The 27,914-nt window shown below is 47.8% G+C and overlaps 1 protein-coding gene across 3 annotated transcripts; it reads left to right on the forward strand.

Annotated features, from left to right (window-relative positions):
• The first annotated feature begins 601 nt into the window (after positions 1–601).
• Positions 602–25,683, forward strand: LOC118777542 (transforming acidic coiled-coil-containing protein 1-like). 3 transcript variants are annotated; one of them, XM_036528578.1, is made up of 14 exons: positions 602–870; positions 3,524–3,618; positions 10,347–11,403; positions 12,534–12,569; positions 15,796–15,856; positions 17,596–17,773; positions 20,458–20,510; positions 21,843–22,001; positions 22,520–22,596; positions 23,126–23,169; positions 23,316–23,476; positions 23,931–24,037; positions 24,705–24,825; positions 25,350–25,683. In XM_036528578.1, the coding sequence occupies exons 1-14, from the start codon at positions 686–688 to the stop codon at positions 25,416–25,418; spliced, it is 2,403 nt and encodes an 800-aa protein (XP_036384471.1). In that variant the 5' UTR covers positions 602–685; the 3' UTR covers positions 25,419–25,683. The 3 variants fall into 3 exon arrangements, with proteins under 3 accessions (XP_036384471.1, XP_036384472.1, XP_036384473.1); XM_036528579.1 differs by having other exon boundaries at positions 10,350–11,403; XM_036528580.1 differs by lacking the exon at positions 12,534–12,569.
• Positions 25,684–27,914: the final 2,231 nt, after the last annotated feature.

Genomic DNA, 27,914 nt, shown 5'->3' on the forward strand with positions numbered 1-27,914 from the left:
AGCCAGCTGATCAGCACTGTGGTGTTCAGAGCTGAGTGGAAGAGAAAGGGAGTGAGAGAGAGAGAGAGAGTGAGAGGGAGATACAGACAGAGGGAGGGAGAGAGCGCAAAACAGAGAGAAGCAGGGAGGGCGGTCTGGAGCTTCAGAGCAGGGTGTGGGTTCTCCAGTCTAAACTGGAGAACCTTGACAGAAGAAACTGAGAAAATTAGCTGAGAAAATTAGCATCCCCAGAGAGGGGCAGAGAAGCCAGCAGGCCGATCCTGAGCTGAAGATGAAGAGCCCGGAGACACACTTATGGGAGCAGTAAAGAGGAACATGGATGCCTGGACTCTGCTGTGCTGTGAAAACCACATCCCTGCCTGAGAGAGGGAGGGAGAGAGAGGGAGAGAGAGGGAGAGAGAGAGAGAGAGAGAGAGAGAGAGAGAGAGAGAGAGAGGGGGGAGAGGGAGAGAGAGAGAGAGAGAGAGAGAGAGAGAGAGAGAGAGAGAGAGAGAGAGGGAGAGAGAGGGAGAGAGAGAGAGAGAGAGAGAGAGAGAGGGGGGAGAGGGAGAGAGAGAGAGAGAGAGAGAGTGTGAGAGAGAGGGGGAGAGAGAGAGTGAGAGAGAGGGGGAGAGAGAGAGAGAGGTGAGGAGTACAGAGTAAATTGGACAGTGCTGACCCGGTGGATCGTGTAGAGCTGAGCGGGATGTCGTGGTCCATGCTCTCACCCGTGCAGTGGGCCAAGTGGACGTGGTCTGCCGTTCGGGGCGGGGGAGAGGAGGAGGAGGGTAGGAGGGAGGAAGAGGAGGAGGAGGGTCGCGGGGCATTCGAGGAGCGTATGACTGTGGAGGAAGAGTTCTCTCCTGAGGAGGAGAAGTCACGCGGATGCAGGCGAGTGTTGGTTAATATGTTTGCTGAGTCTGGAAGGAGTGTGTGTTTGTGTATGTGTGTGGGGGTTTGTATGTGTGAATGTGTACATATGTGTGCATGTTTGTTGGTGTATTTATGTATGCATGTGTCTTGCGTTTGTACCTGTATGGAACTGTGTGTGTGTCAGTGTGTGACAGAGTGTGTGTGTGCGTGTGTGTTTAAGCATGCCTGCAGGGAAATGCCATTGATTCCACCTGTCGGAGTCGTGAGTCGTTGGAAGCTGGCTCCTTGTTTATGTGCTGGTGCTGTGCAGTGAGGTGAGCTGCGCCTGATATACAGACAGATGGAATGGCAGACCCACACAGCAGCTACTGTGCCCTTTCATGCGATAATCCTGTCCACTCCTCCGTATTCCTATCAGATCCTGGTTATTCCCGTCCGCTCCTCGATACTCCTGTGAGCTCCTCAGTGTGACATTACATTACATTATTGTCATTTAGCAGAGCAATTTACATTGATTACAGTTTCTACATGTTATCCATTTATACAGCTGGATATTTATTGAAGCAATTCTGGGTTAAGCAAGGGTACAGCAGCAGTGCTCCAGTGGGGAATCAAACCAACAACCTTTAGGTTAGGAGTCCTGCTCTTTACCGCTATGCTACACTGCCACCCCTGTCCACTCCTCGATATTCCCCTCAGCTCTTCAATATTCCCTTCATGTCCTCAAATTTCCCATCATCCCCACAACCCTGTCAGTGGATGTTCCTCCTGGCCGTCGTTTGTCAGGGTCTGTGGGATTCAGGTTTTGGAGGGGAGGTGTGAAGATGTGTGCTGTGGGGGTGATCTGTGGACCCCCCTGCTGAGAGGATTCATGTTTCAGTGGTGCTTTGGCTGATCTGAGGTCAGTAGTGGGCTGGTACGGATCAGCGCACAGATGCAATCTCACCCTTTCTCACACCGTCTGTTAGATAACGCCATCACTTCACTTCCTGCGGTACTTCCTGCTCAATCTACAAAGAAAACAGAGGTAGGAATGGCATATTTGCTTGGATGAGTGCATTTTGCATAGTAAAGTGTGTGTGTGTGCGTGTGTGTGTGTGTGTGTGTGTGTGTGTGTGTGTGTGTGTGTGTGTGTGTGTGTGTGTGTGTGTGTGTGTGTGTGTGTGTTTGCCAGGGGGAAGGTGGGATGCAAGATAGATTGTATTTTTAAAGGCTGTATATGGTCTAAATAATCATCGAAAATTACCTTCCTGCAGCATACTAATCAAGCAAGTACTAATCACATCCCATGGACCTGGTTTTTATTTCGATTTGCAGTGTGTTCTCAGAGAATTAGCTCAGTGTTTACACTGTGCTTAGGTAGCTGTGTGCACTACTGCCCCCTTGTGGACAGCCATTTGGGTACACTCTGTACCCCTGATCTAACACTGTGCATTGTAACATATGTCTACAAAAAACAGGTATTCGCCACCCTGATTTTCGATTGCGAACAGCTGTGTGAATCAAAGGTGCCTCTATTCTGTGCTGTGCAGGACCAGCGTAGGCAGGGCAAGGCGGGGGAATCTTACTGTGTCTTATTGTGATCAGTCTGTGAAAGGGGACATGTTTTGAGCTGAGGTGCCCCCTTCCCTCGTCCCTGTGCCCACATGCTGCTGCCTGCCTGCTGCCAGCTCTGCGCAGATCGTAAGGAGCTTTACTGCGCGTTCCCCCTCGTCAGCATGTCCCCGGGCTGACACGCTCAGACGCACTTCCAGGCTGGCTCTGATCCGGAACCGTGGGTGGATCCCGCTGCCGTCGGGATCGGGGATGCTAACGTCTGGCTGTGAGTCAGGACTGGAGATGGACCTCCTGCCCCCCATAGGGAGGACATCGCTGTGAAGAAGACCTATCTTGTGTGTTAGGGCGCTCTGGGAGAGTGTGAGACAGCGAGAATGTTACTTCCTCCAGGGAAAGGACACAGGTCAATGTGCTGTGGGGCAGGGGACCGTGAACAGGGGAGGGGGGTCAAGAGGTTTGTCCTTTGTCCCATTCCCTAAATTTAGGGCAGGACAGACCCCATGACCAGTAGATTCACCAGTTTATCCCTTTTCTTCTGCGCATAGGCAATTTCCAGCTCTGTAACTTTGATAAGATCTGGGTCAAACTGTCAGTGCTGAGCTGTTTTTTTATTTGATGGAGATTCCTGAGTTTAAGGCCAAACAGCTGTTAACCGAAATAAAGCCTGAGGCTGGGAGGTGCCCTGGGCTCCCTCCCTTTCCGTGTTTTTAAAAGAGCGGGCTGCGCCCACGCCGAGCAGCCCACCTCTCGGCTCCGCCCCTCTGCCTCTGGCTGCAACCGAGCAGCTCCTGCACCTGCCAAGATTCAGGAAGACGATCACGCGATTCTGAAGGGCACAAAGAGGAAACGGTTTTTCCCAGAAGCGACTGGAATTCAGGCCTCAGACGCGCTGCAGCTTGCAGAGCTGGAGGGCGTGGGGGGATGTGGCGGGTGGCGGTTTGTGGCGGTTACCGACCAGTGGACTTTTGAGGGGCTATAACAGGCGCCCCCCTCTCTGAGTGCCACGGGGCTGAATCTGGTGTTTGCCTTGGAAGTCTCCCCGAAAAGTCCAGAGGTGCAGGCCACAATGTGGGCGTACCGGGCAGCTGCTCACTCTCCCGTCTCTCTCCCACAGCTCCGACTCAGAGGGCCACTTCGAGACGCCCGAGGCAGAGTCGCCCATCCGCCTCCCATCGGTAGAGCTGGCGGACCCCAACGCCAACAGCCCAGGTAAGACAGGAGTTCTCTGGCAGCGTGGTGAGGAGGGGAGGGGAGATGTGTTCAGTTCTCCTGTGAATGTCCTTCTAGCCAGAGGTCTTACCGCACTTCTCTGACTGTCTTTCCATTAGGCTATGTATGAAGGCACACAAACACGCATTCATTCAGCCCTGCACGCCCTACAGCCTCTCTCAGCGAGCAGGTTCTAAAAAGAATACGCTCTGAGTGTTAGACACAAAGTACCCCCCTCTCTTCTGTGCCTGTCACACTGTCTTCTCTGGTTCCTCTAATGGAAACATAGCTGCTGAAGGTAGATTCACTGCCCCCCCCCCCCCCCCCCACCCCCCACTACCGCTACAGATGGCACAGGAGCAGAAATCATCAAGGTTACCAAGGTAACAAGAGAGCGAATACCTCAGTCCCTCAGCGCTGATTCTGTTGTGTCCTGGTGTGTGTGTGTGTGTGTGTGCACGTGTATGTGCGTGTGTGTCCATGTGTGTGCGTGTGCACACACGCGTGTGTGTGTGTGTGTGTGTGTGTGTGTGTGTGAGACTGCGCACGTGTATGTGCATGTGTGTGTGTGTGTGCGTGTGTGCGCGCGTGTGTGTGACTGCGTGCGTGCGTGTGTGTGTTTTCCTTGCTTGCTCTGACATGTGTAAGAGAGAGTATTCGCTGGGGAATGAAGCTGTTCATGTAGTTGAATTGCTGGGGTCGTTTTGTTTGGGATGCCAAACCAATTTGATTGTAATAGCAAAATGGCCGACCCAGCCACTCCCTTGGCTCTGCAGTCCGGTGACAGACTAGTCAAATGGCGGTGTGCTGTTATCATGACGCACGCTGTGAAATGTATTTATGGTGTTGATAAGCAGTGATTGCGTGACCTCTGCGTGACCTCCGCCACAGTCTTCGCCGTATCCGCCACAGATCAGGGTGAATCTCAGACTCATTTTCCTCTGGATCAGGAGAACTCCTGGCCTTCAGTGCATGTGGCTCGACCACTTTGCGCCTCCCGGTTAATTTATGTGTTTAGGCTCAGAGGACACACTCACCAAGGGCAGTTTAGTGCCAGGAGGGTAACATTATGACCAAATTTTTATTCCCAGCTCAGGGGTCTGAGATCTCCTAAGGCACTTACGAGTGAGCTGTCTGAAACAGCAGCTGTGAAAGGCATTGATTCTGAAAATAGTGCTGGCTAAGCCTTAATAGACAGGACACTGCTGCTGGAGCTAAAAGAGGCTCACTATTTCTCTCAGTATTTAGCGCTTTCAGCACAGTCTGCAGCCCTGCATGGCTGTAATATAAGGAAACCTACCGTGTTGTGATAATTGAACACAGCTGTGCTTGCGCTGGCTGGATTTTCAGGTGGAAAACATTGCAGATGTTATCTGGTCATCAAATCCACTAAGAGGTCATAAAAAAAAGTTATGCCTGCACTGGCGTGCTGCTTAACGACAACAAACACGTCTCCTCAGATTGGCGCTAAATGTAGTAACAGCGTTCACCCCCCTGGGCGGCACATAAACGACTCGTTTGGGAATTGTCCAGAACTCTAATTCATCTGGAACTGCACCATGAACACAGTGAGACCGCCCGTGCCGAGCCATTCCCAGGGACAGCAATGTGGCACAATGATTAGGACCAGGGCTCTGTTACCCAAAGGTTGCCAGTTCAATTCCACACTGAGGCACTACTGTGGTGCCCAAATTGCTATGCCACTGCTATGCTGTGATTAACCCAAATTGCCTCCAGTAAATATCCAACTGTGTAAATGAATAACATATAAAAATTGTGAGTTGTGAGTTGCTCTGCTAATCAAATGTAGCATAATATGTAGGCGAGCTCAGAGAAAACTCCTTTCCCTAATGTTAAACCCCAATGCAGCATTACGGCTCAGTTGTTCAGAGGGGTGCGCCCGACCCCCAGTGCGGGGCGCGAGGGTGGGAACTTTTCCGCCCGGAATTTAAGGGGTCAGCCCAGAACAAAAGCAGGTCCCCTCTGTGTTTGTGGCTGAGAATGGAAAGGTCACTGGCTTCTTCAGAGTCACACCATATGATAAAGCTCTTTCTCAAGCTCCCCCCTCCCCCCTCTGTCTCTCTGTCTCTGTCCATCACCCACCCCCCCGGTCTGATTCTGTGAGAACACTACACAGTAAATAACATTACTCTCAAAAACAACCTAACAGTATTCTGCTTTCAATTTTAAAAGCCATTATCAGTGTGTATAATATGAACACAGTAAAATCAGATGCACTGCTGAGCCAGCTGACTGAGGGTTTTGTTCTGATTCCCCTTTTGCTGTTTTTGCAGATTTTAACTTCCCTTTTGCTGATTTACAAAACTGTTTTTCAAAATGAATAACTGAATCCCGCAAGGGAACAAGCGACTGTAGAGGGGTAACTATGATTCAGTTTGAACTAGCCAAGCATCTGGATCCTACACCAATTGTAACAGTATGATTCGCACACAGTGACCATAGCATTGTGGTTCAGACGCACCAGCTGGCTGTGGCATCACAGTTCAAACATACCAGCTGACTGTAGCACTGCGGATCAACCATAGCCACACGTTTCAAATGCACCAACCGACTGTAGTATCACAGATGAACACACATTTACAGCATCAGGGAGACAGCCCCTGTGTAGCGTAAAGCCATTTGTGTCTGTTTACACACATGCCCCATGTCTGACACATCCATTGCAGGCTCATGGGTAATGCCCCAGGGCTGAGAGAGGTACAGCCTGCCAGAGGTACCCGCCTCAAACGACAACTGAATTTATTTAAACAACATGCTGTAGCCGATCTGTTCGGTCATGCAACTCATTGCGTAAACAGCTGTCAGAGAGGAGCACAAACATCAGGACACTGTCACGCTGCAAAACCATGCAGCGCTCTGCAGCTATGAGTGATCGGCAGTGAATTTCGCTTTGTATGATGCAGGGTGATGTTGTTATGCAACCTCGCCTGAGTAGATCGCTGATGCAGGAGAGCAGTTTGCAGGGTGAAAGGGAGCTGTGAGCTGGACCGGAGGCCGAACGGAGGTCTTTATTCTTTTACGCGTTCCATCACAGCCTTAAATCATCTGTACCACTGACATAAACCCCCCTCCATTTTTATAGCAGGGGAAGAGGGGCCCTCTATCCCGGTGACTCAAGCCTCTGTCAGTGAATAAATCCTGGCCATTCGTTCTTCTGTCAGTCAGTTGACGTAATCTAAATGCGATTTTACCAGGGAATGCTCAGAGCTTGAGTTTTTACGTGCTAAGATTGTGCAATGCAAACATCCAAGGACCAGCAAGCGTGACCATAAACCCCATTTATTAGAGATGTCTTTACATTTGCTCAGATCTCTCATGTATGTGCAAAAGATCTCTTGTTCTCTACCTCCAGAGGTGGTGACAGTCGTAAATGGTTTTTGAAGTCCAATGTACAATTGTTACCTCGTTACCATCTCTTTACACTTCAAAAAGTCTTCTCATTTTAAACCGCTTTCTAAAACCTGATAGAGTTCAACATAAAGAGTGTCAGCATAACTACATCCTGTGAACGCCTGCGTGGTCTGGCTAAAGTTGTGTGTCCGTTCCTCTGTAGTGGTGAGGATTGCTGGAGCCGGGAATTGTGGGAGCTGCTTCCTGTTTTTAACCACAAACACTATTTTGTTTCATTTAGAGACTGAACAGGCTGGATTCTGGCCCAAAGGGGGCTATGGCTGGATGCTCTTGGAAGCACGCTGCTGACTTTTAGATGTTTTTTGGAAAGACCGCAGAAGTTTTACAAAATAACAGAGAGAAATTAGAGGGCCCCATTTTTTTTTTTATCTCACTGATGGCTGCTGTAAATCTTAAAGCTGCCCCGATTTTGTGGATGGCCGATCTCACAGAATGATTGGGGGGTTGGGGCTGGGGGGGGTAAGTGGGGTGGGGTTGGGGGTAGCTTGAACAGCGGCTAGGAAAGAGGAAGAGTGAATTCTCATTAAATGAGGAATGTGAGTGGGAGGTTCCTCTCGGACTGGATCGCTGTAAACACACAGTGGCGGTTGGCTTCTGGGAAGAGCCCTGAGTCAATGTGCATCTCCTCACATGCCAGACCCTCATGTGGGGATTGTCAGCATTCAGAGTGTCTGAAAAGCACGCCAATCTCCCTGAATGCTGTCCCCTCTCCCCTCTCTGCTCATGGTCCTGCAGGCGGTCACAGGAAAGCCCCTACACATGGCAGCAGCAGTGTCATGAGTGTATTATTCACAGAGGAATATGCTCGTTATTGGAATGACTATAACATGATTAATATAGCAATGAGTGGAACAGGTTGCGTTCGGAGCATGTGGGCCTCTCGCATTGTCGTGAGGTGGTAAAGGTAGCGTGGAAAATACCGGAGACCCTCTGACCTGATGAGGTTCACCTCGGCCTCTTCTCTCTATTCCTGGCCACAGAACATTGTATCACTGCTGTGTTTCTGTGGAAATACATGTATTAGTCACTTATTTATTCCAAAACATTCCATCCCACGCTGGGTTATCTGGGCCTGCTACAGGCTTTTCTGACTCACACGGTCAACCGGTTGATGGTTAAACAGGCCTGGTCAAATACCAGGCCTCCTAATGCACAAAGGTTAGGCTTTAGAAATGTGACCTTAGCATGCTCTGAAGCTATTCAGCTATTCAGTTAGCTTTATCAGTCAGGCTGTTCACAGTATAGGCATAGAAAGGCAGTAAGGTGAGGTGTACCGGAGACAGAGGAGTCTGTTCATTGGCTCATTATGAATCGTGTCACACACCGTTGCGTTGGAGTGAGTGGTAACTTGGGGTCACTGCGTTTTTTAATCTCAGAGGTATGACGGGCATTTGGGGTCAGGCTGCAGCATGCTGGGCCTACAGTTGGACCCATCAGTACACACCCCATGCAGGGCTGACCTTGTTACCCCTGGGACCCGTCTCTGATCCCAGCAGGACGGCGATATGCCCCAGCACAGGTGTGGCAGCTGGAGCATGTCTGGCTGCTGGTAAACAAACGGTTGCCTTGGGAAGAGCATTCCAGCATTACACCATAGGTGAGTTATACAGCAGGAGGCTCGACCTGGCCTTACAGGTCCTCACCCTCACTTTCTGAGCTGCTCTGCATTCTTCTCTCAGCTAATAGAGCAGTTCATGTGTTCCCTGATTGGGGCAGGGCTAACAGTGAGGGGCCAGGTCAGCGGTGTGAAGCCTACTGTAGAGACCGATCAGTGAGAGCACAGGGGGTGGGGGTCGTGGGGGGTGGGGGGTGGGGAGGAGGATCGATACAGTCGCTGGAGCGCACATGCTCACTGTGCAGTCACCTCTAAAAGTGATGACAGTGGCAGACAGGTGGCGGGGAGGTGCTGGGGAGGTGCCGTCAGGCTGGGTGCGAATCGCTGCAGGCTGGCTCAGCGGTAAGGGGAGGGAGATGCAGTGACAGTCCTCCGGGAGGTGGCCGCTCCCCTGCGGCGTCTCCGCTATGGCAGCTCCGGTGCTGGACGACGACAGGGACAGGAGGAGAGGTACGTGCACCGGCTGCTCTGGCCCTTCTTTTGTACTCTGCGCGCTGGTAACCTTCAGCCCGCTGCTGGCTACCGAGGAGCGCCCTCACAAACGCAGTGGGGCTGCGTGCGAATAGCTCACCTGGAGATGAAAGTTACGGAAGGCAGCTGAGCTTGGTGATTTAGTGTGTGATGTAATACGCTGGGGACGCAGGCTGCACTGCACCCCAGAGACCCCTGCTTTAAAAACGGACTCATGAAGGTTTACTCAGCTGTGTGCTGTCCTGGGCTCAAACTCAGTCTGCTTACCTGTCTGCCTGTCTGTCTGGAGCTGAGGTCTCCCAGTGTGAGACGAGTCATGTAGGTCTGATTCTGATCTGCTGTGTGGTGATGGCTTACAGCTGCTGTGCATATACACTCCTCTGTGGCTGACTCACACTCTCCATCTCTCTCTCGCACGCACACACACACACACACACACACACACACACACACACACCGTACACACACACACACACACACACCGTACACACACACACCGTACACACACGCGCACACACTCTCACACACACACACCGTACACACACACACCGTACACACACACACGCGTGCACACACTCACACACACACACCGTACACACACACACACACACACCGTACACACACACACCATACACACACACATCATACACACACACACACACAGACGTTTAGTCTCTTTACCTCTCTTTCCCTGACAGCGCTCTGATGTATTTAGATCACTGCATTCATGCTTACGTAAGGTCATCTCTTCCACCTGCTGGGCGGCCACTCCGGCTCTGTTTACAGGGGCTGACACTGAGGGCAGCTCTGACAGTGTCATAAGATGCAGTTAAAGTATTATTAAATGTGATCAGGGATTTTGGCGTCCCGCTGCAGCTGTGGCCCGGAAAGACCCTGGCTGTCTCGCTTTGGGTTCCAGCTGTAGATGCTGAGCAGGGATCTGACTGGCTGAGAGTCCGAGGGGAGGTGGAGTCCGAGCAGAGAGGAGTCTGAGCTGAGCGGAGTCCGAGCGGAGCGTCCAGCGCTCGACCTGCGGGTCCACAGCTCTGCAGATTCTCCCTCCTCCTGCCAGTCCTGATTTCCTGCTGCATCCCCCTGGAGAAAGCTCTCATCGACTATTCATCCTGTCAGAACGGCCCGGCCGCATCTATTGCTGATGTGTGTGTTTCAGAGTGTCGCATTTCCTGACCTGCGGCCTCTCCTCTCTCAGCAGATCTGAAGGAGGATGGTCAGGTGATCTCCGGGACCGCCGAAGTGCAGAACTCCTTCCTGGATCAAAACTTCAACTCTGAGCTTCCCCCAGCCCCCCTGGTCGGTGCCACAACCGGGCCCGTCGCGGTGGAGGGCGGCGTGGACACGCTCAACAACCTAACTGAAAGACCTCAGCCTGAGGCGTACCCATCCCCGGTCCCTGTGGTGCCAGAGCCAATAAAAGACACTCTTCCAGACATGCCTGACGTGGGTGTGGCTCTTGGTGGCGAGAAACTGTGCAACGGGCACAGCAATGAGGCGGAGCCGCAGCCGCAAGTCAAACCCGAAAAGGCCAGGCCCCCGCCTCTGAAGCTGGAGGAGACGCTAAACGGGCCCGACCTGGAAAAGGCGGGAGATGTTGACGAGATCCCAGCCCCCAAGGCCAGCTACAACTTTGACCCGGACCAGTATGACGACAACTTCAACCCCTTCGCCAGTGGCGGTTCAAAGCTGCAGAACTCTCCGCCCCCGTGCCGCGGTGCCACGCCCCCGGTGGAGGAGGCCGCCCCCGACGCCAAACCCGTCAAAATGGATTTCGGGGTGGTGGGAGATGGCGGGAGCGTGGAGGCCAAGAGGCCACCGCCGAGGAAACTGGGAAAGAAGCCCCCCAGCAAACTGCAGGCCCCCAAAATACAGAGGCCCAAAGCAGCACAGCCAGCCCCAGAGCCGGCAGTCACCCACGGCTCAGAGGATGTCCCCATCACAAAGTCCTCCTACAGCTGCGACCCCAGCCAGTGGGACGACCCCAACTTTAACCCATTTGGTAACAAAGCCAAAATGAGCAACTCTCCAGTTCTCCCCAAGGGATCCTACAGCTTTGACCCCACCAACTTTGACGACACTGTAGACCCCTTTAAGCCCTCCAAGAGCTTAGCTGGTGGTGGCTTGCCTAAGGCGGCTCCTCCAGCTGAGAAGCTGGCAGACGAACCAATCAAGCATAAACTGGAGCTCCCCCTGGAGGAGGAGGAGGGGAAGGGCAGGCAGTCGCCGAAGAAGAACAAATCCAGGATAATCACGTGAGTCCACCGGAACGCCTGTGTTTGCTGTTTCTTTCAGAAAGTTGAATGGGATGTCAAAAGGTTTTTTTTTTTAAATAAAAACTAGTAATAATAACTTATTTGAAAACAGTTTAGACTTTAACACTTTTTTGTGCTTTTCAATACATCACTGCTTGTACGGTAGGTGATATATGAAGTCAAATAGAATAGCAATCGAATGTCTCTAAAGAAAAAGACAGGAGTAAACAGGTTGAATGTGTATGTCTGTGTTGTGGAATACAGGAGCAGGATCAGGCTGCATTTGTACTAACTCACAGACACACAGAACAGCTGTGTGGGAACTAGCAGGCCTTCATGGATGGGTGGTCTCTGAGTTACTCTGACACAATATAAACACCTTACTTTACACCAGTATTCTCTACAAATACCCACCAGCATCTGAGCAGTCATCTCGAGGGCAGTGCTTATTTATAACAGTGTTTATTTATAAAGGTGAAACCTGACACTCACAGAGTTTAGCACAAAAACAAAAGGCTAGAATATTCAGCTGCCTGTATGCAGTCATCAGCTATAGCCTGAATGAGTCGGAGAAGGATTTCAGAAACATACACGACTGTAATTCCAAGTGCTGAAATATAATTAATCCATGGGAAGAAGTTAATCCTTGTGTCCTCTGGAGCTGTTGATATGAAGTGCTTTCAAGTTGCTGTAAATATTGTTGTTGCTTTTTGTGCCATTTTACCTTGTAAAAATGTTCTTAGGCTATTGAAATGGAAATACAATACCCAGCAGGAAAGGATTAGTATCTCACCTTTTTGGTTGCTGCTTTTGGCAAAATTGATTAAAATTCTGGTTAATTTGATGAATGGCACATAGTGGTTTTCTTTAGGGAAACACCTCTGCACCATACTACGCCACCTTTCCCCCCCTCTAACGGACTAACCTGTTCCCTCTGCTGGTGCTCCTTGTCTTTACTGAGCTGTTAACTGTTACTCACCTGTTCTTCTTATTCCTCTTTCCATCCTCTAACTGTCCCCTGGCCCCTCCTGCCTACACCCTGCCCCACCCTCCCCCACCCTGCCCCCCCCCCCCCCCCACACCCCCCTCCGCCCCCCCATCCCTGCCCTCCTCCCCTTTGTCTGCTTCAGGACAACTGAGCAAGTGAGGTTTCTCTGTTTTCTGTTGTGAGTATTCTCTATCCTCCGCCTTTGTGCTTGGGCCGGCCCGATCTCTGTCCTTGCTGTCATTAACGGATATCACCAAATGGATTATCACATGGGTCAGGGGTCATGGGTCATAGGTCACATACCCACTGCCTGTTGCTACCTTATAGTCATCATTTGATGCAGTGGTAAGTTACTTTGCTCCCGGGGTGCAGGGCATGTTCCTTGTTTTCGTTCCACCCAAGCAGTATGTAATTTGGCAGGACAGTTTATTCAATTAACTGTGGTGTCCCTGTGCTTTTGGTGCTCAGCATTAAGAGAAACATTCAACAATCTCTGGCTGTCCCGGTCCAGGACTGCCTACCACTGATTTAACACGTATGTTACTTTGGAACTTCAGATTAGTCATCAGTTCTCTGGGAAAAGTAGATAAGTATAAGATACATTCCATGAGACCCACGTTATCTTATTTCGCTGGACATTCCATATCATGCCAATGGTGATGGTCTGTGTGAGAGATATATGTGCTTCCTTGTAGTCTCCTGCCCTTCATGTGATGCTGTTCGTTTTAATGTAATGAAATTGCCAGGTGTTCAGTGTCGTTCATCAGTGTTGTTTTTGTGGAATTTTTCATGGAGAGCACTCATGAAGCAGACGTTTGTACAGACGGGGGGGTCATTACGGCAAGCCACAGTGGACATTTCTGTTTTCCACTTTAAAATGCCCTATGATTTCATCAGCACCCAGTGCTGAGTTGTGGCTGTGCATGTAGCCACATATGAAGGTACTGTATCTTTTTATATGTGAAGTTGCCCGGGCTTTTCTCGTTCAGCTTCTCACATTGGAACACTAAAGAATAACCAGCTGTGGTTAAACTCTGTGGAAACAGCCTCATGGCAGAGTTGGGCTCTAGATGCACTGCCTTCAGTACTGTACAAACCTAGGCTTTACAGAAGGCTGTTTAAGAAGTAACAAAGCTGTACCAGCGGACATCACTTCCTGTGAGGCTCACTGTGCTGTTGTTTTTATGGTGCCCAGTGTGTGTGTGTGTTTGTATACGTGTTTATACATGTCTACTTTTATCTTTCTTAATTTAAGTAACCATTTATTCAACCATTAAGGGCAAATGAGAGCCCATTTCTTGCTCTATGAAGAGCAGGAGAAGGAGGTGGCTATCACAGCATGCTTCTACAAACACATATTTCAGTCATTCTCAGCTCCTGGGCAGAGTGACGGCTGGAGGAGTGGCTGTTCTCTCTGACAGTGACATGAGCCTCCCAGAGTGGCTTGGTTCCCCTCTGCTCTGAGACACATTAGAGTGGCTCCTGCATTTACCGTTTATAATCAGACTGATTCACAGTGTAGGAGTGAGCGGTTAAGACTGAGGCTACCAGGCTGTCTGTACTTGATGCCACAGCAGTGCTGAATGGTGAATGGTGCTACAATGGTACCTCCGACTGGGACACCGAATGGAGGGGTTGCCGTGGCAACCAGCAGTGATTCCCTACCGTGGATAAAGTGGTACTTTCATCCAAATTAATATTGGGTCAGCATTGGAACAAAGATTGGTAAGGAGCACTGCAGTGCTTATGGAAAAATGTATAATATGCTTAAAAATATCATTATGCTCTTATTCAGAGCAACTTACATCAGTTAGTTTTTTTTTTTTAAACAATGTCATCCGTTTATACAACTGGATATTGCTAAGGCAATTCAGGGTTAAGTACCTTGCCCAAGGATACAACAGCAGTGCCCCAGTGGGGAATTGAACCAGCAACCTTTCAGTTACTAGTGCTGCTCCTTAATCGCTATGCTACACTGTCGCCCCATGGTGCTCTTTGGACTAAAGGGAAGCAAATCGTGATAAAAAATTTGGCTATGGCTTGTAATTTAAAAGAGTGAAAACAACACTAATTTCACTATGACCTCAGAAGGGAGCACATTATTAACAAGCCAGGCTAAGACTCAAAGACTGGATTTTGGAACATTAAAATGCTGCCATGGGCAGGAAACCCAGACCACCCAGTGACATTATGAGTCTGCCCACAGGCATAGTCTGGATACCCTCATAGTCACTGATTTGGAAGTAGTAGGGGAGAATCTAAGTGATTATGATAGACTGAAAAAACAGGGATTTTTACTGTGAAAGCCAGTGTTAACCCTGGTGTCAGTGAGGATATGGATTTGGTCCCTTTTCTATGAACTTCACTTTCTTGAATGCCTCCCTCCACTCTCATTACGGTGTACCTTATGTAGGCTATATTGGTACATATGGTGGACCTTGCTGTGTCCCATTCCTGTTGTGCTGATTGCTATGATGGGGTCCCATGCTTTGTAGTGTTTAATTCAACATTTGTGATTTGTTTTTGTTTCCTGCAATCTTGTTAGGCCTTATCTAAGCATCCTGCTGTTTTCCTTGCTTTTAAACTACAAATCCCATGCTGCCACAGTGGTGGGATGATTGCTTGCACCTGGTGCTGATTGAGTGTAAGACCAGTCCAGTTAGCCTTGCAATCTGATTGGCTCTGTGTGTCCTGATCAGGGCATGCCAGCTGAAATGTGTTGGTAAGCCGTTCAAAATGCAGTTTAAAAAGTTGTGCTTTGGTATCTTTTTGACGATGGCTTTGACTCTGCACTGTTTTTTCTATGTCATATTGGAAGCCATAGCCAAATTTTTATCATATCTGGGGTCAGTTTGGCCAGCACACCCGTTCCCTGGCCGCAATTGTTTGGTTGTTACATTTTCAGGGATTTTTCACAGATACAATTTTTTTTTTTTTTTTTAAATATAATAATTAATCATGCCGTTTGTCCCTCAGAACATTCCGCAGTCTTGAAACTCATGAAGACTGCTGTTGTGTTTTCGCACCAAAGCGACAAACAAACTCATTTGCCAAAGCTCCTACTCAGCCAACAGCGAAGAGGCTTAATGAGCGCTCTGCTAATGTGTTCATTAAAACACAGTTTACTGCATTTCTCAGTCATTTCAGGCCTAATAAAGGCCTCCACCCAGCCCTTCACAGTGGGCGCTAATGAGCCCTGCTTTTCCCTGGCCACAGTGAGGATCGCTGTGTGATGTTGTCTCACAACTGAGAAACTGTTCTGGCCTGTTCAGGAGCCTCTGTACTCTCGGAGCAAAACACACACACACACACACCAATGAGTGCATATGGGAGTTTGGTGGTAACTGTGTGCGGTGCATACTGCCTTCATACTGCTGTTGACTCCTGGCATTTTTCTGTTGCAGGAACGCCTGCAAAGTGCAGAAATATGAAAACGAGTCTCTGGTTTTGGACGTCTGCGGTGAGGTAAGGAAACGTATTCACAAGCACTTTTTTTATTTTATTGATGCTGTGATTGTTTTTATGCTTATATGTTTGTGCGCTGGGAATAATCTTCTTTAAACTAACCTTGCAATAACATGAAACAGTGGAACACATTTGGTGGATTCGGTTTATTGAGAAAAGGGGGAATTTCATGCAGGCACCGTTCCCATAACATGAAAACATTGCACTGCTTGGGATTCAAACCCGCAGCTCTCTGGTTTTAAAAGTAGCTCCCTAACCACTGCACCACACAAAAGCACGGGGCATAGAGAGGCTGAGTGTCCAGTGACCACTGTGGCCTTAGTGCAGGGTTCTGTCTCCCCAGCGTCCTTCCTCACTGCCTGCCCCACCTGCAACCTGCGCATCCCCCTAAACCCCCCCCCCCCCAGAGCAGAGCTTCTGTGCGTCTGGCGCACTGACAGAGAGCATGACTCATCACCTTTACTGTGCTGTGCCCTCGGACAGAGGCTCTGCTACCAGCCACTGTCACTGAAATAGTGCTGACACACTCTGGGCAGCTTTAGAGAAATGTCACGCTTTTCCTGCATGTTCATGTCTTTTCCTGCATGTTCATGTCATGTTCTAATACTCAGTCCTGTTATGTTCATTCAGTTTGCTTTTGGTTTGTTGAAAATAGACACCTAGGTTTGTCCAAGGAGTCAGGCAAGACCCAATCAATCTAAATTTAATGTGTCAAGTATTTATAAATTTTATAAAATTAATATTTACCCTTAGAAAGTGTTTTGTTGGTGCAGGTTTAAGTTATGGTTGAAGATACTCCGTTTACTGCTTACGCACAGTATTGGATTTGGGACGGTCACCTGCTGAGTGCCGATAATTTGTGCTCTCAGTTAAGGAAATTTAATGCGCAGTATTTCTCTGGTAGTAACTGGGAACTGAAGGGAATGATATAAGTTTGTGATGAGGCATTTGGTATTGATCCACGGTGCTTCAGCACTACAAATCTCCCTGAGACCGTGCTGAGGGTTTCAGAGATGCTCACACAGTCACGGCTGCTGGCTCCACCGAGCGGTGTTCTCCGTAAGGCTGTGTTCTGCAGTATGGAGATTTCAGGCAGTGATGCATTCCTACATTGCCAGATAATGCAGAATGAACATGTTTAATTACCCTCAGACCATTACAGAAATGCCTCTTAATATCATCAGAAGTATTTTATGAAAACATGCTGGATGCTGTAAGTTAAGCCTCATGCCTCTGGTTGTCTGTTTGTTCTACCTTTGATTGTAGTCTGTGCTCTGATTCTGTGGTACACTTCACGAAAAATGTGCTCAAACCACACCACTGAACAAATGTCGCAACTTTTCCATTATCCGGTTACTATATCCAGTAGGTAAACTGATTATAGTTGGCAGAAGTTACCTAATTCATAGGGGTTTGGACAACATGTAGTGCCCTGTACAGAATCTGGCCATTAATGAATGCCTGCATTTTCTCAAAAACGAAAACTTTGCCTTGTCTATCATGTTAAATATGTACTTATTGGAGTCTGAAGCTGATGTATGTTTTCTGGAAGAAGTCAGTGAGATCAATTGAACTCCAGGGCAAATACCTGAGTAGCTCATCTTACATTGCCCATTTAGTATCAGTGTCTGATCAGACGTTGGAATCAAGCACTCTTTCTGGGTTTTGTTTCCTGTTGAGCTGGTTTTGGGGAGGTGACACAGCTGGGTCTCTCCGACCGACCTCTCTGCTGTCCACAGGAGGAAGAGCAGGTGGTGACGCGGGCTCCCAACATCTCCCAGCGCGTGGCCCACGCCACCGACGAGGAGAAGCTGGCCTCCACGGTGTCGGCTCCTAAACCGGGCCGGAGCGAGAAGGCGGACGAGCTGCTCCAGTGTGCCAACCTGCCCGCCAGCACCAAGAGGCTGCCGAGCGACGGTGAGCCGGTGCTCTGTGACGTCACAATGGTCATTCCAGGCAGAGGCGGGGATTCAAGTGCAGTGGGGTTCAGTGTGTGTGTGAGCATGCAGTACAGGAAGTGACATCATTTCTTCAATCGAAAAACAAGTGTGTGGTTATCTCCCTCTGCCAAGCTGATCATATATCTTGTGTCATGTACAGTTGGAAACCGCGACACACTCAGCTCTATCAGAGAGGGAGATAAGTGACGTCATGTCTGGTCTGGCAATGGAAACTTTTCCAGATGCAGTTTCTCTTCATAAACCGAGCCATTTCATGCCCCCGAATGTGTTCATTCCCTGTACACTTGAGCCCATTTAATTGTTTCTCTCAACATGCTTTGTGTAGTTTTAGGTCTTGAGGCTACTCTAAGGAAAATTACCGAAAATATGACTCTTCCTCTGTGATTGGCTGAAGTGTCTGTGTCCCTCCCTCTCTCCTCCTCTTCCTGTCCCTCTCTCACACTTCTACAGACATGCTCACATTCTCTACACGCTGACTGGGCAGTCACCCGCAGCCCTGAGGGGCTGTCCTGCCCAACATTTCTCTGCAGTTTCTGGCATTTGCATAGGGGACAATATGGCTTTCAGGAAACACTAGAATATTGTTCATTGATTTTCCTGTTAGATGTCACCTATGCTTCATAAGCCACTTGTAAGGAGAGAGATGTTCACGGCTCACTTCTTTGAAAAAGCACCCAGAAGCTACGGGCAGAGACGCCACTGTCGCCAACTTCTTTCTCACTGAATCTTGAGAGGCCTTGGAGTACTAGACAGTGAGGGATTATGTCTCTTCGCTATGATCTGTCTGTACACCTGTCAAACTGATGAGCATTGAGGTGGGGTTTCTGTCGACAAAACATTCAGTTTAGCAACAAAGTTGCTCAGCTGACAACATTGAAAGTGACAGCATCCTTGGGACACTGAGTTTCTTTGAGGACATTCTGGTAAACTCAAATTTTGATCACCATGGTAACCTGAACTGTCTCCTCTAACCCTCAAAGCCAGCACAGCAGAGTTAACCATCTACAGTAAAACCCTGAGACCTTTGTGGGCTTCTCCCGTGAATGCACCAATTGAATTTTTCAGGAACACCATGGATGTCAAAATGGAAGTATTAACGAGAGCACTCGGAGGCACCCTGGTCTGCCTCCACAGAAAGAGTGAAAATGTTTTATTGCTGCAGTGCATGCTGGGAATAATGGAGGCTGGGAGTAGTTCACCCTAGGTGTTCTAGTTACTAAACAAATATGCAGCTCAGTGTGATTAACACTGAAAACAGTGTACTGAACACCGAAAATTCTGTCTGTGCAATTGTTGAGACTAGAAGTGTTATGAATATGAATATTCATTAAAGGGTTTGATAGAAAAACAGGACAATCATAGCCAGTGTAGGAAGGCTGACAGCACCAAGACCTCTGAGATGAGGAGAATGCAAGACGGAAGGAAGCCAGCACTGAATCTTTGTCCACTAAACTGAATTTTTCTGCATTCCTAACCTATTGACTGAACATTGTTATTCATTTTTTCCAACTAATGTCTTTCCTAAGGCAGTCTGGATCAAGCTAAAGCAAGTGTGGACTAGACTCCACAGAGGAAACATTTTGAAGTTAGCAGCTTAGGGCATATACATATCTTACACAGTTGGCTGCGCCTGCTTCCTCTCTATGTACTCATTGAGTATAATGTGTTCGTGTATGAAGGATCAATAGGTGTCTCCAGGCTAGGAATGAAATGTTTCCCTGCTGGAGTCAGCCCAGATCTGCGAGTCAGCTGGGGTCAGAGCTGATGCTTTTGCATGCACACTCGTGCACAGGGCAGTGCCGAGGAGGCGGGTCTAACACTGACGCTTCCCGGTAGAGTGCAGCTGCTGTGCCCCTGAGCTAAGCGCTCACAGTGCTTCAGTTTACGCAGTGAGCTGTGTAGATGCATAAGATGTAAGCAATATAAGCTGTGTGACTAATAAGCACATGTCCCTTAAACAAATACACTGCATGCTCTGGTGTTTTGGATCCTCAAGAGATGAAGCACCCAGGCCCTTTTGTGATGTTCTGATTAGGGGAAAGTTCAAATTAAAATCTGTGCAGCATAAGTTGATAGAGGAGGCCAGAAGGAAAGGATGAAATACAGATGATAGGTTGAACCTGCCTTTGTGTGCCTTGTGTGATGAGTTCCTGTTGTTTAACCAGCTCATCTGGTCTGAAGCACCAGGGTTTGGAAGCTGGTGGGGTGTTACTGTAACTGGACCTCAAAAACAAGGGCGTATACTGCCATCTGCTGGTCACGTGACAGCTAGGCGCTTTGCTTCCCGACTTAGCATTACTTTTATTGCAATAATAAAGTAACCATGGACAATTATGTTGTTATATTACATTCATGTAGTACATGTTGTTATTCAGAGCAGTATTAACAGAAATTAGAAGTGAAATCTTTTGTTTCATGGGCCTTAGAGGTTTCTTTAAGTAATTAAATGTAGTGTATTTATATCCAATTCATTTTTCCTTCCCATCTGATTTTGTTGGTGTAAACAGCCTTGCCTGACAGGTGTACATGGTGTCAGGGGCTGAGTTGTGATGTCAGCATTTTGAGTGTATATGCTTGTGATTCTCTCCCTCCATTGCAGGTACCTGTGTGTTGAATGTGTTCCTCTCTCTCTCTCTGTAGGGTCTCAGATGAAGATCACAGACAGACTGGAGGAGAAGGACTTGTGTTCCTCTGTGAGTATCTGTGCCCTGTTTAACCGACTGTGAGATGGCTAAATGGGACGGAATGTGGAATGTGAGGCATGTAAGTAGCACGGATCCCTGAGCAGACGCGTACCTGGCTCTGTGAAGGATGAGACGGGTGTGTGAGCCGGGCATGCATGAGCCATGCCTCTTTTAGGTGGTACAGGGTTTGTTCTGGTTTTGATATGCCTTCGCATAGCAGACAATGGGGACAGGTGAGATATTGTGATTCATTGGTTGATTGACATTGTTATTGGACCATGTTACATGTTCTGTAACTTTAAAGGACTCGTGTGTTGTTGCATGTTTTTATGACTTGGCTTTTGGCATCCAGTAGGTGGCAGACACTTCCATAAAAGGCTCGACCTGAGTGGAATTTTAAGATGTTTTTTTTTCCTTAGTAAAATGATGTTTGGATTAAAGATTAGCCACATACCTGATATTCAGGAACACATAGCAGCTTATTGGGAAACTAATGATTGTAATTGCGCTGAGAAGGCAGAGAGCCACAATGCATTGTTTTTATTAATAAAGTCATATGTCTGAATATACACCCATGAGTACTGCTGAACAACTGGCTGAGCTGTTGCTGTAATACCAGCATTCCCCAGCAGAGGGAGTTCCCCTCTTCATGTAGCGCCCTTTTGTAAGTTCTGCCGTAAATCCCTTCGCAAATGTTGTTTTTAATTTGTGTGTCACGCGCCTCAGCTTGTAAAGTTATCCCAGATTTATCTTCACTCTGTTGTTGCAAGAGATCATTGATTAGAAGAACACAGCACACATTCACTTAATGAGCACGAGTCTGTACAGTCATGAGCACGCATTTGTGTTCCCTTTAGCTGCCTTAGAGCTAGTGACACAGATAAAGATTTTCTGATAAAGGGATTATCACTGAACAGGTGTCATAATCCGCGCAAGGACAGAGCAGGTACTGTCAGGTTGCGAGGATGTCAACACCCGCAGGGTTTGTGTGGTGGAACAGAGCTGCTGTATGTTTCAGTTTTCGGGCCTCGCACCTCAAAGCCAACATGAGACACTGTTGTCATGATTTCGTGGTATACGTTAACAGTTGTTATGATGTATTGTTGTGTAATATTATTTTGTATTCCACATTGAGAATTAAAACGTGTCGTTATGCCAAATGATCGACAATGGTTTGTGGCAGATGAACACCCAATCTTAGAGCTCCTTGTCACTACCTGCTATTTAAAAAAAAAAAAAAAAAAAAAAAAGTCTGGAGGTGAACCTTGGAGAAATATGGATGATGTGATGTAGGGACTGAAAGGCATCTGAAGCAATGAAGGGTCTTCCTTTCTCTCCCAGGAAAACAGCTCCGTGTGCTGTCCCTCCGAGCCGCTGAAAACCACAAGCACAAAACCGGCAACAGGAAACGAGGGCCACGACAAAGGAAGTCCGGTTTTAGACTCCATCTGTATCAGCGAAGCGGACAAGGCAGCTGTCCTCACCCTAATCAGAGAAGAGGTAACGGACCGCCTTTCTGCCTGAGCTGATTAGCTCTGAGATGGTGTGTGGTCTCTCTGCAGCCATTTAACTGGGTCTGTCTGAACTCATCTTAGTCATTTTCCTATGTATAGAAATTTAGGTTGTTTGAGCTAGAAATGTTGTCATCAATTACAGCTATGCCTAAAAACATAACTATGGTGAATTTATGAAACAGCAAAACCCTGGGAAAGCCTTTGGTTGGACTAATTTATAAATCAGCTATCTACTTTACACATACTTGTCCAACAAAATACTGCGTCTGAGAGTCGTTTTCCAGTGATTGTGTGATTGAATTTTCCAGGAGTGCATGTTCATGATATTTTTCAGTGAAATGCCTCTAGCATGCCTCAAGCCTTTTCCACCTATGTCTGGTTGCCAATATTAGTACCATTCGGATGCATATGTGTCACATGGTACCGCTGTCTGTCCAGCTGCACAGCCAGTTTGCAGCTCTCCTGTAGTGAAAGAATGCTTTGTCCCTCTCTGCCTCACCACAGATCATCACCAAAGAGATCGAGGCCAACGAGTGGAAGAAGAAGTACGAGGAGAGCAGACATGAGGTCATAGAGATGAGGTGCGTCCTGCCCTCTGCGTTTCTTCATTACGCCTGCACACATTCTGCTCACACACGCTGCGCAGAGTCTGCATCAGCACTGCGTCAAAAGATGGGTGTCTGCGCAGACCCTGGTGGAGTGGAGGGCATTATGCTGCGCAGAATTCTGCATTAATTGACAGATAGCGATGATTCAGCCGCTACGGTAGCTGATCCATAAAGTGTCCTCAAACACAACCCCCTGTCCAAGCGGAGACGAACAATCCAGGAATTCAGGGGAGACAGAAGAGGTCACAAATCTCTCGGGCACGCTGCCTGCTCATATTCTACAGACTTTACGACCTTTTTCCAAAGGAGGAATGTCAGCGGTGCAAGAGCGATGTAGAGATTCACACACACAGGGTGGGAGGACATGTAAGCACCACCTAGAATTATTGTGTGAATTGCATGGAATAAGTGGCTCACATCAGTCCGAGTCCTCCTTAAATCTCCCACGTGCACAACAAGAATGCGGTCTCTCTCCTAACTAAGAACGTTTCCGTCTCCACAGGAAAATCGTAGCGGAGTACGAGAAGACGGTGGCGCAGATGATAGGTGAGTGTGTGGTTACCTGCGCCCTGTCATAGTGTGCAGGAGTGCATTCTGGGTAGAGGCATGGGTATAAGGCTGGCTTTGCGTGCCTGGCTTTGGGGTGGTTCTGTTGTGGTAACCTGGCTGTGAAACGCGTTCTGACCATACAGAGGACGAGCAGCGCACCAACAGGACCTCCCAGAGGACCGTTCAGCAGCTGACCGTGGAGAGGGACCAGGCCCTGGCCGACCTCAACTCTGTGGAGCGCTCTCTGTCCGACCTCTTCCGGAGGTACGAGAACATGAAGGCCGTCCTGGAGGGCTTCAAAAAGGTAGGTGGGCTCCACAGCTGTGCCATCGTACCTCACGGATATTCTGCCTGCTGTTTATCAGCATTAAAGCTTCTCCTTTTCATTTTACAACAAAAATTTAAAAGGGGAGATTCCAGACACATTCTAGTTAACTACCTGACACCAGCAACATCAGCTTCCTTCCTCTGAATTTCTTATTAACTGGATAACTGGGTTAGGATTAGCGTGTTAGCATGCTCTTATATTGGCGCATATTTTGATCATCTGTGCAATGAAATATTGATGGGATTAATGCTTATCAAAGGCTGTGTGACCCAGAAACTGCTCTGAAATGAACACATACATTTTGAATAAAGCAGCTGGTGGTGTGTGCTGGTGTCTGTAGCTGTCCTTTAGCATTAGCATGTGGTGCAGTTCGGAGTGGCCCTTCTCCAGATGGCTTAACCGGGATGTCCCGCTCACCTGTCTGTCCCAGAATGAAGAGGTGCTAAAGAAGTGTGCCCAGGAGTACCTGGCCCGAGTCAAACAGGAGGAGCAGCGTTACCAAACGCTGAAGATCCACGCTGAGGAGAAACTGGACAAGTAAGCCAGGAGGAGGCGGGCAGAGAGACGTGGGCGGGGCTACGTCGCGGCGTCTCCGCAGGGAGGCAGTGTAACGGCCCTGTCAGACACCTGCAGTCAATGTCTGAACTTAAAACAGGCAGGGCCAGCAGTGATGCAGACTCCAGGAAGTCTAATTATAGGCATCTCTCTCTCTGGCTGTCTGTCAGCCTTCCTCCTTCTCTCCTCTCTCCATCCCTCTCACACTTTGTGATCTCAGTCTTTCCCACTTACCCTCTCTCTATGTCTCTCAATTCAGTTCTGTTCAGTTCACTTCAGTGAGCTTCATTGACATTGCAAATATACATCTGTGTATACATAAATACTTAAAATTATGTTGTCATTTAGCAGATGGCCTTATCCAGAGCGACTTAAAAAGTTTGCAGTTTCCATATGTTATCCATTTATACAGCTGGATATTTACTGAAGCAAGTCTGGGTTAAGTACCTTGCCTGAGGGTACAGCAGCAGTGTCCTAGCAAACCAGCAACGTTTTGGTTATTAGCCCTGCTCTTTACCACTATGCTACACTGCTCCCCCAAATACGAAACAGAAATGATAAAGCGTTTAACTTCACAGTGCAGCTTTGTATTAATATACCTCCTTGTTAAGTAAACACCTGTACACTATTACCCTGTCGCTTCTCTCAGGGCCAATGAGGAGATTGCTCTGGTCCGTTCCAAGGCCAACTCTGAGAGTGTGGCTCTTCACGCCAGCCTGAGGAAGGAGCAGATGAAGGTGGAGTCTCTGGAGAGGGCCCTCGAGCAGAAGGTATGAGCCAAACACCAACATCCAGCACTTACTGTCCCATTCAGGGTGGTTACATCCAGCATATCTCTTACACTCTGACTGTCTGCGATCCCAGGATGGTCATGTGTATCATGGGTTTTCCAGCCAAGGCCCTGAGGCTTTGTTATTAGTTAGTTCATTCACTGTGATTTTCACAAAGTACATTGCAGTAAAATATTTCCTGAGCGTAAGGCACAGGTCTTGGGTTTTGATTTATCATTTACAGAAAGAGAACAGACTTGACATTGTTCAGATGCTGTAACTAATTTGGCTGAAAGAGATGCTCAGTCAGTCAGTAAGTAAGCAAATCCACTGGTTCCAGCTGCTAAGTCATGACCCAAAAATAATGGATGCAAGTGATTGGGCCGATTAAATAGTTAATCTCCCTCTGGGATCTGAGTTTGACACCCATGGCTGACAAAACCATGAGCTTGGTGGCAGTTATTTATTATATAGGTGTGTCTTTTCCTGGCTGTTTTTGAGTTATTAAATTGTTTCTTTTTCAGAATCAAGAGATTGAGGAGCTCACCAAGATCTGTGATGAACTGATTGCAAAGCTGGGGAAAACAGAATAAAATAAACCCCACCTTTACCCCTCCCATACCTCCTCCGCGCTATGCATGTGACAACTATCCACACCTGGCGTTGCCCGGGAGCCAACCCACTCACCTGGATGCAGGTGTAGGCTGACTCATTCGGACACTGTGCTTGGATTTTTGGATTTTCTTTTTTCAGGAAATAAGTACTGTCTCTTATTTTACTCTGAAACTCAGCAGAAGAACAAAGACTTGAGAAAGACTATGAGAATAAAATCCAGCAACTGGAAATCTAAGATAACTTTTTTTAACCCCCAAAAGTAAGTTTTCTTGTGAAGATCAGCGTGTCCATCAATGTGTTTGTGCGGATATTGCGTACATTTGTGATTTCCTGGGGAGAAGGGGAGGGGGAGGGGCAGTTATAGAAGAAACAAAAGAAACACAATCTGTATACTATACTGAGCGTCCATCACGTGTACATAGACCAGACTGTGTTGTGGCAGGAGCAGAGAAAAGCAGGCAGGGGTGTTTGTACAGGAACTGACAGATCAGAGTGTTTACGCAAGCCAGCTGCTGCTACCTGAGCGAGGGGAAGAAGTGACCTATTCATTGCATCCCTCTCTCTGTCCTCTGAATATAAGTGTACATAGAAATTGATTTTAATGTCCTTTGATGTGTCCCTTAAAAGCTTGTGCCTTTGCTGATCAAAGTGGTTGTTTTGCTTCAGGAAGCAGCAAAGAGCTCAATCGTTCGAAATCGTTTCGTTGCTGTACTGCATGGATGAAATCGGAACAGTGTGAAGTCTCATCAGTTTCCAGGCAGGTCGACCCTCCTTGAACAGATGATACAGTCTGTCAGTTGTGAGCTGTCTTCCCTTTGGCCAGGCATGCTTGTGAATGTTGTTCTCTGATGTCCTCAGATCCTGAAGCTCCAGGACAGTCAGAGGGGGCTCACTTGTGTCTGAGTAGGGGAGACTTGCATGTCGACACAGTTTTGCAGTTGTACCAATCTCCCATAAATAATTGTGATTATTTTATAAGTGTGAAAAGAGAGGGGTTTATTCCACTCCTGGCGTGAAACAAAGCTCACTTTGGATCCAGTGATAAATATTCATACATCTCCGATTCCCAGCAGGAGGTTCGGTGCAGCAGCCCTAGAGCCTTGGGGTTGTAAATCCTGAGTCTCTCTCAATCACAGACAACGAGCACCAACAGACGAAGTAGCACAAATTCTGTACACACTGCATTGTGTAACCCGCAGTGTATACACACTAGCCTACAAGAGTGCCTAGTGCAGCTGCTGCATCATTTCAATTCACTAACCTTTCAGTTCATCTTGATGGAATGTTCTAGAACCGTCACTATGGTTACAATTGTGCGTATATTCATCACACAGCCATACATACCCTATGTCCCATAGCTGAATGCCCCATTTTGCTTCAGATCAAATGCGCGATATATGTCTCTAGCTTTTGATAAATGCTTATGCTTTTTATGTGCGCTGCCCACTGCAGTCCCCCGAAAATTTACAGTTGGAAAATTAGTCACGGAGTTTCCAGCTCATACCTGCGTGTTCTGTCAGGTTATGAACAGCACCTGACATGGTGGGCGTGGAATTCAATTCACATATTCAGGTAACACCTCCGCTTTTATGAATCAGAGTATTTCACAGTTGCATTATGGGAGATCAACAGTTAAACCTCTCCTGTGCTGCACGAGCACATAGTCAGCATGAACTTGAAAGATGTATAATACACAAATACTGTAATTTAGGAAGTTATTTAAATGTAGATTTTTTACATTCATGTGTATCTCTGAGATCTTTGGTGTTATCTTATCAGTTCTTTCAGACATAGTCCTCTTTATTATTTTTATAGATCATTTTCAAACCCATAACCTGGTTTACAGTAAGCCCACTAGACTCTGTGCTCTGTGGTTTGATTTTGTTTGTAATGTGTCAGGAAAAAGATTATACTCTTATTTTTGTACAGGTTACAAGCGCCAAAGCAAGACTGTAAATCTTTTTTCATAACTCAGACTTTTACTGTTTTTGAGTGCTGGATCACTGTAAGCAGCAGTGACAGTGATGTACAGCCACAGATATTCTATTTACTGGACCGATATTCAACTCCATCCATCCTCCATGCTTCCATGTCCTGGAGGTTCCGTCCACATTGCTGTGCTGGCTATGAATGTTCTGATGTGACCACAACTCCTCATCAATATTATAAAACGGAAAAATCAAAAATGAATTTCACTTCAACAATGACAGAGACAGAGGTTTCAGTTAGAAGCAAACTGAGCTTGATCTTGGGTGTAGTCAGATGGCCAGCAGGTCACTGTATCTGGGGTTAAGAAAAGAGCTCCTCCGCTAGAAGGCAGTGGACTGTCTGTCTCTGCCCCAGCAACATCCACACTCTTTTCCTCTCACACCCCCATCAGCAATAATATACTACCATCAACTGCCAAAACACACGGCTATTTTTCTTCCAAACACAGGCCATCTGATGATGAAGTTTGACTTTCACAAGCATCA

Source organism: Megalops cyprinoides, chromosome 5 (genome assembly GCF_013368585.1).
Source record: "Megalops cyprinoides isolate fMegCyp1 chromosome 5, fMegCyp1.pri, whole genome shotgun sequence".
NCBI lineage: Eukaryota > Metazoa > Chordata > Actinopteri > Elopiformes > Megalopidae > Megalops > Megalops cyprinoides.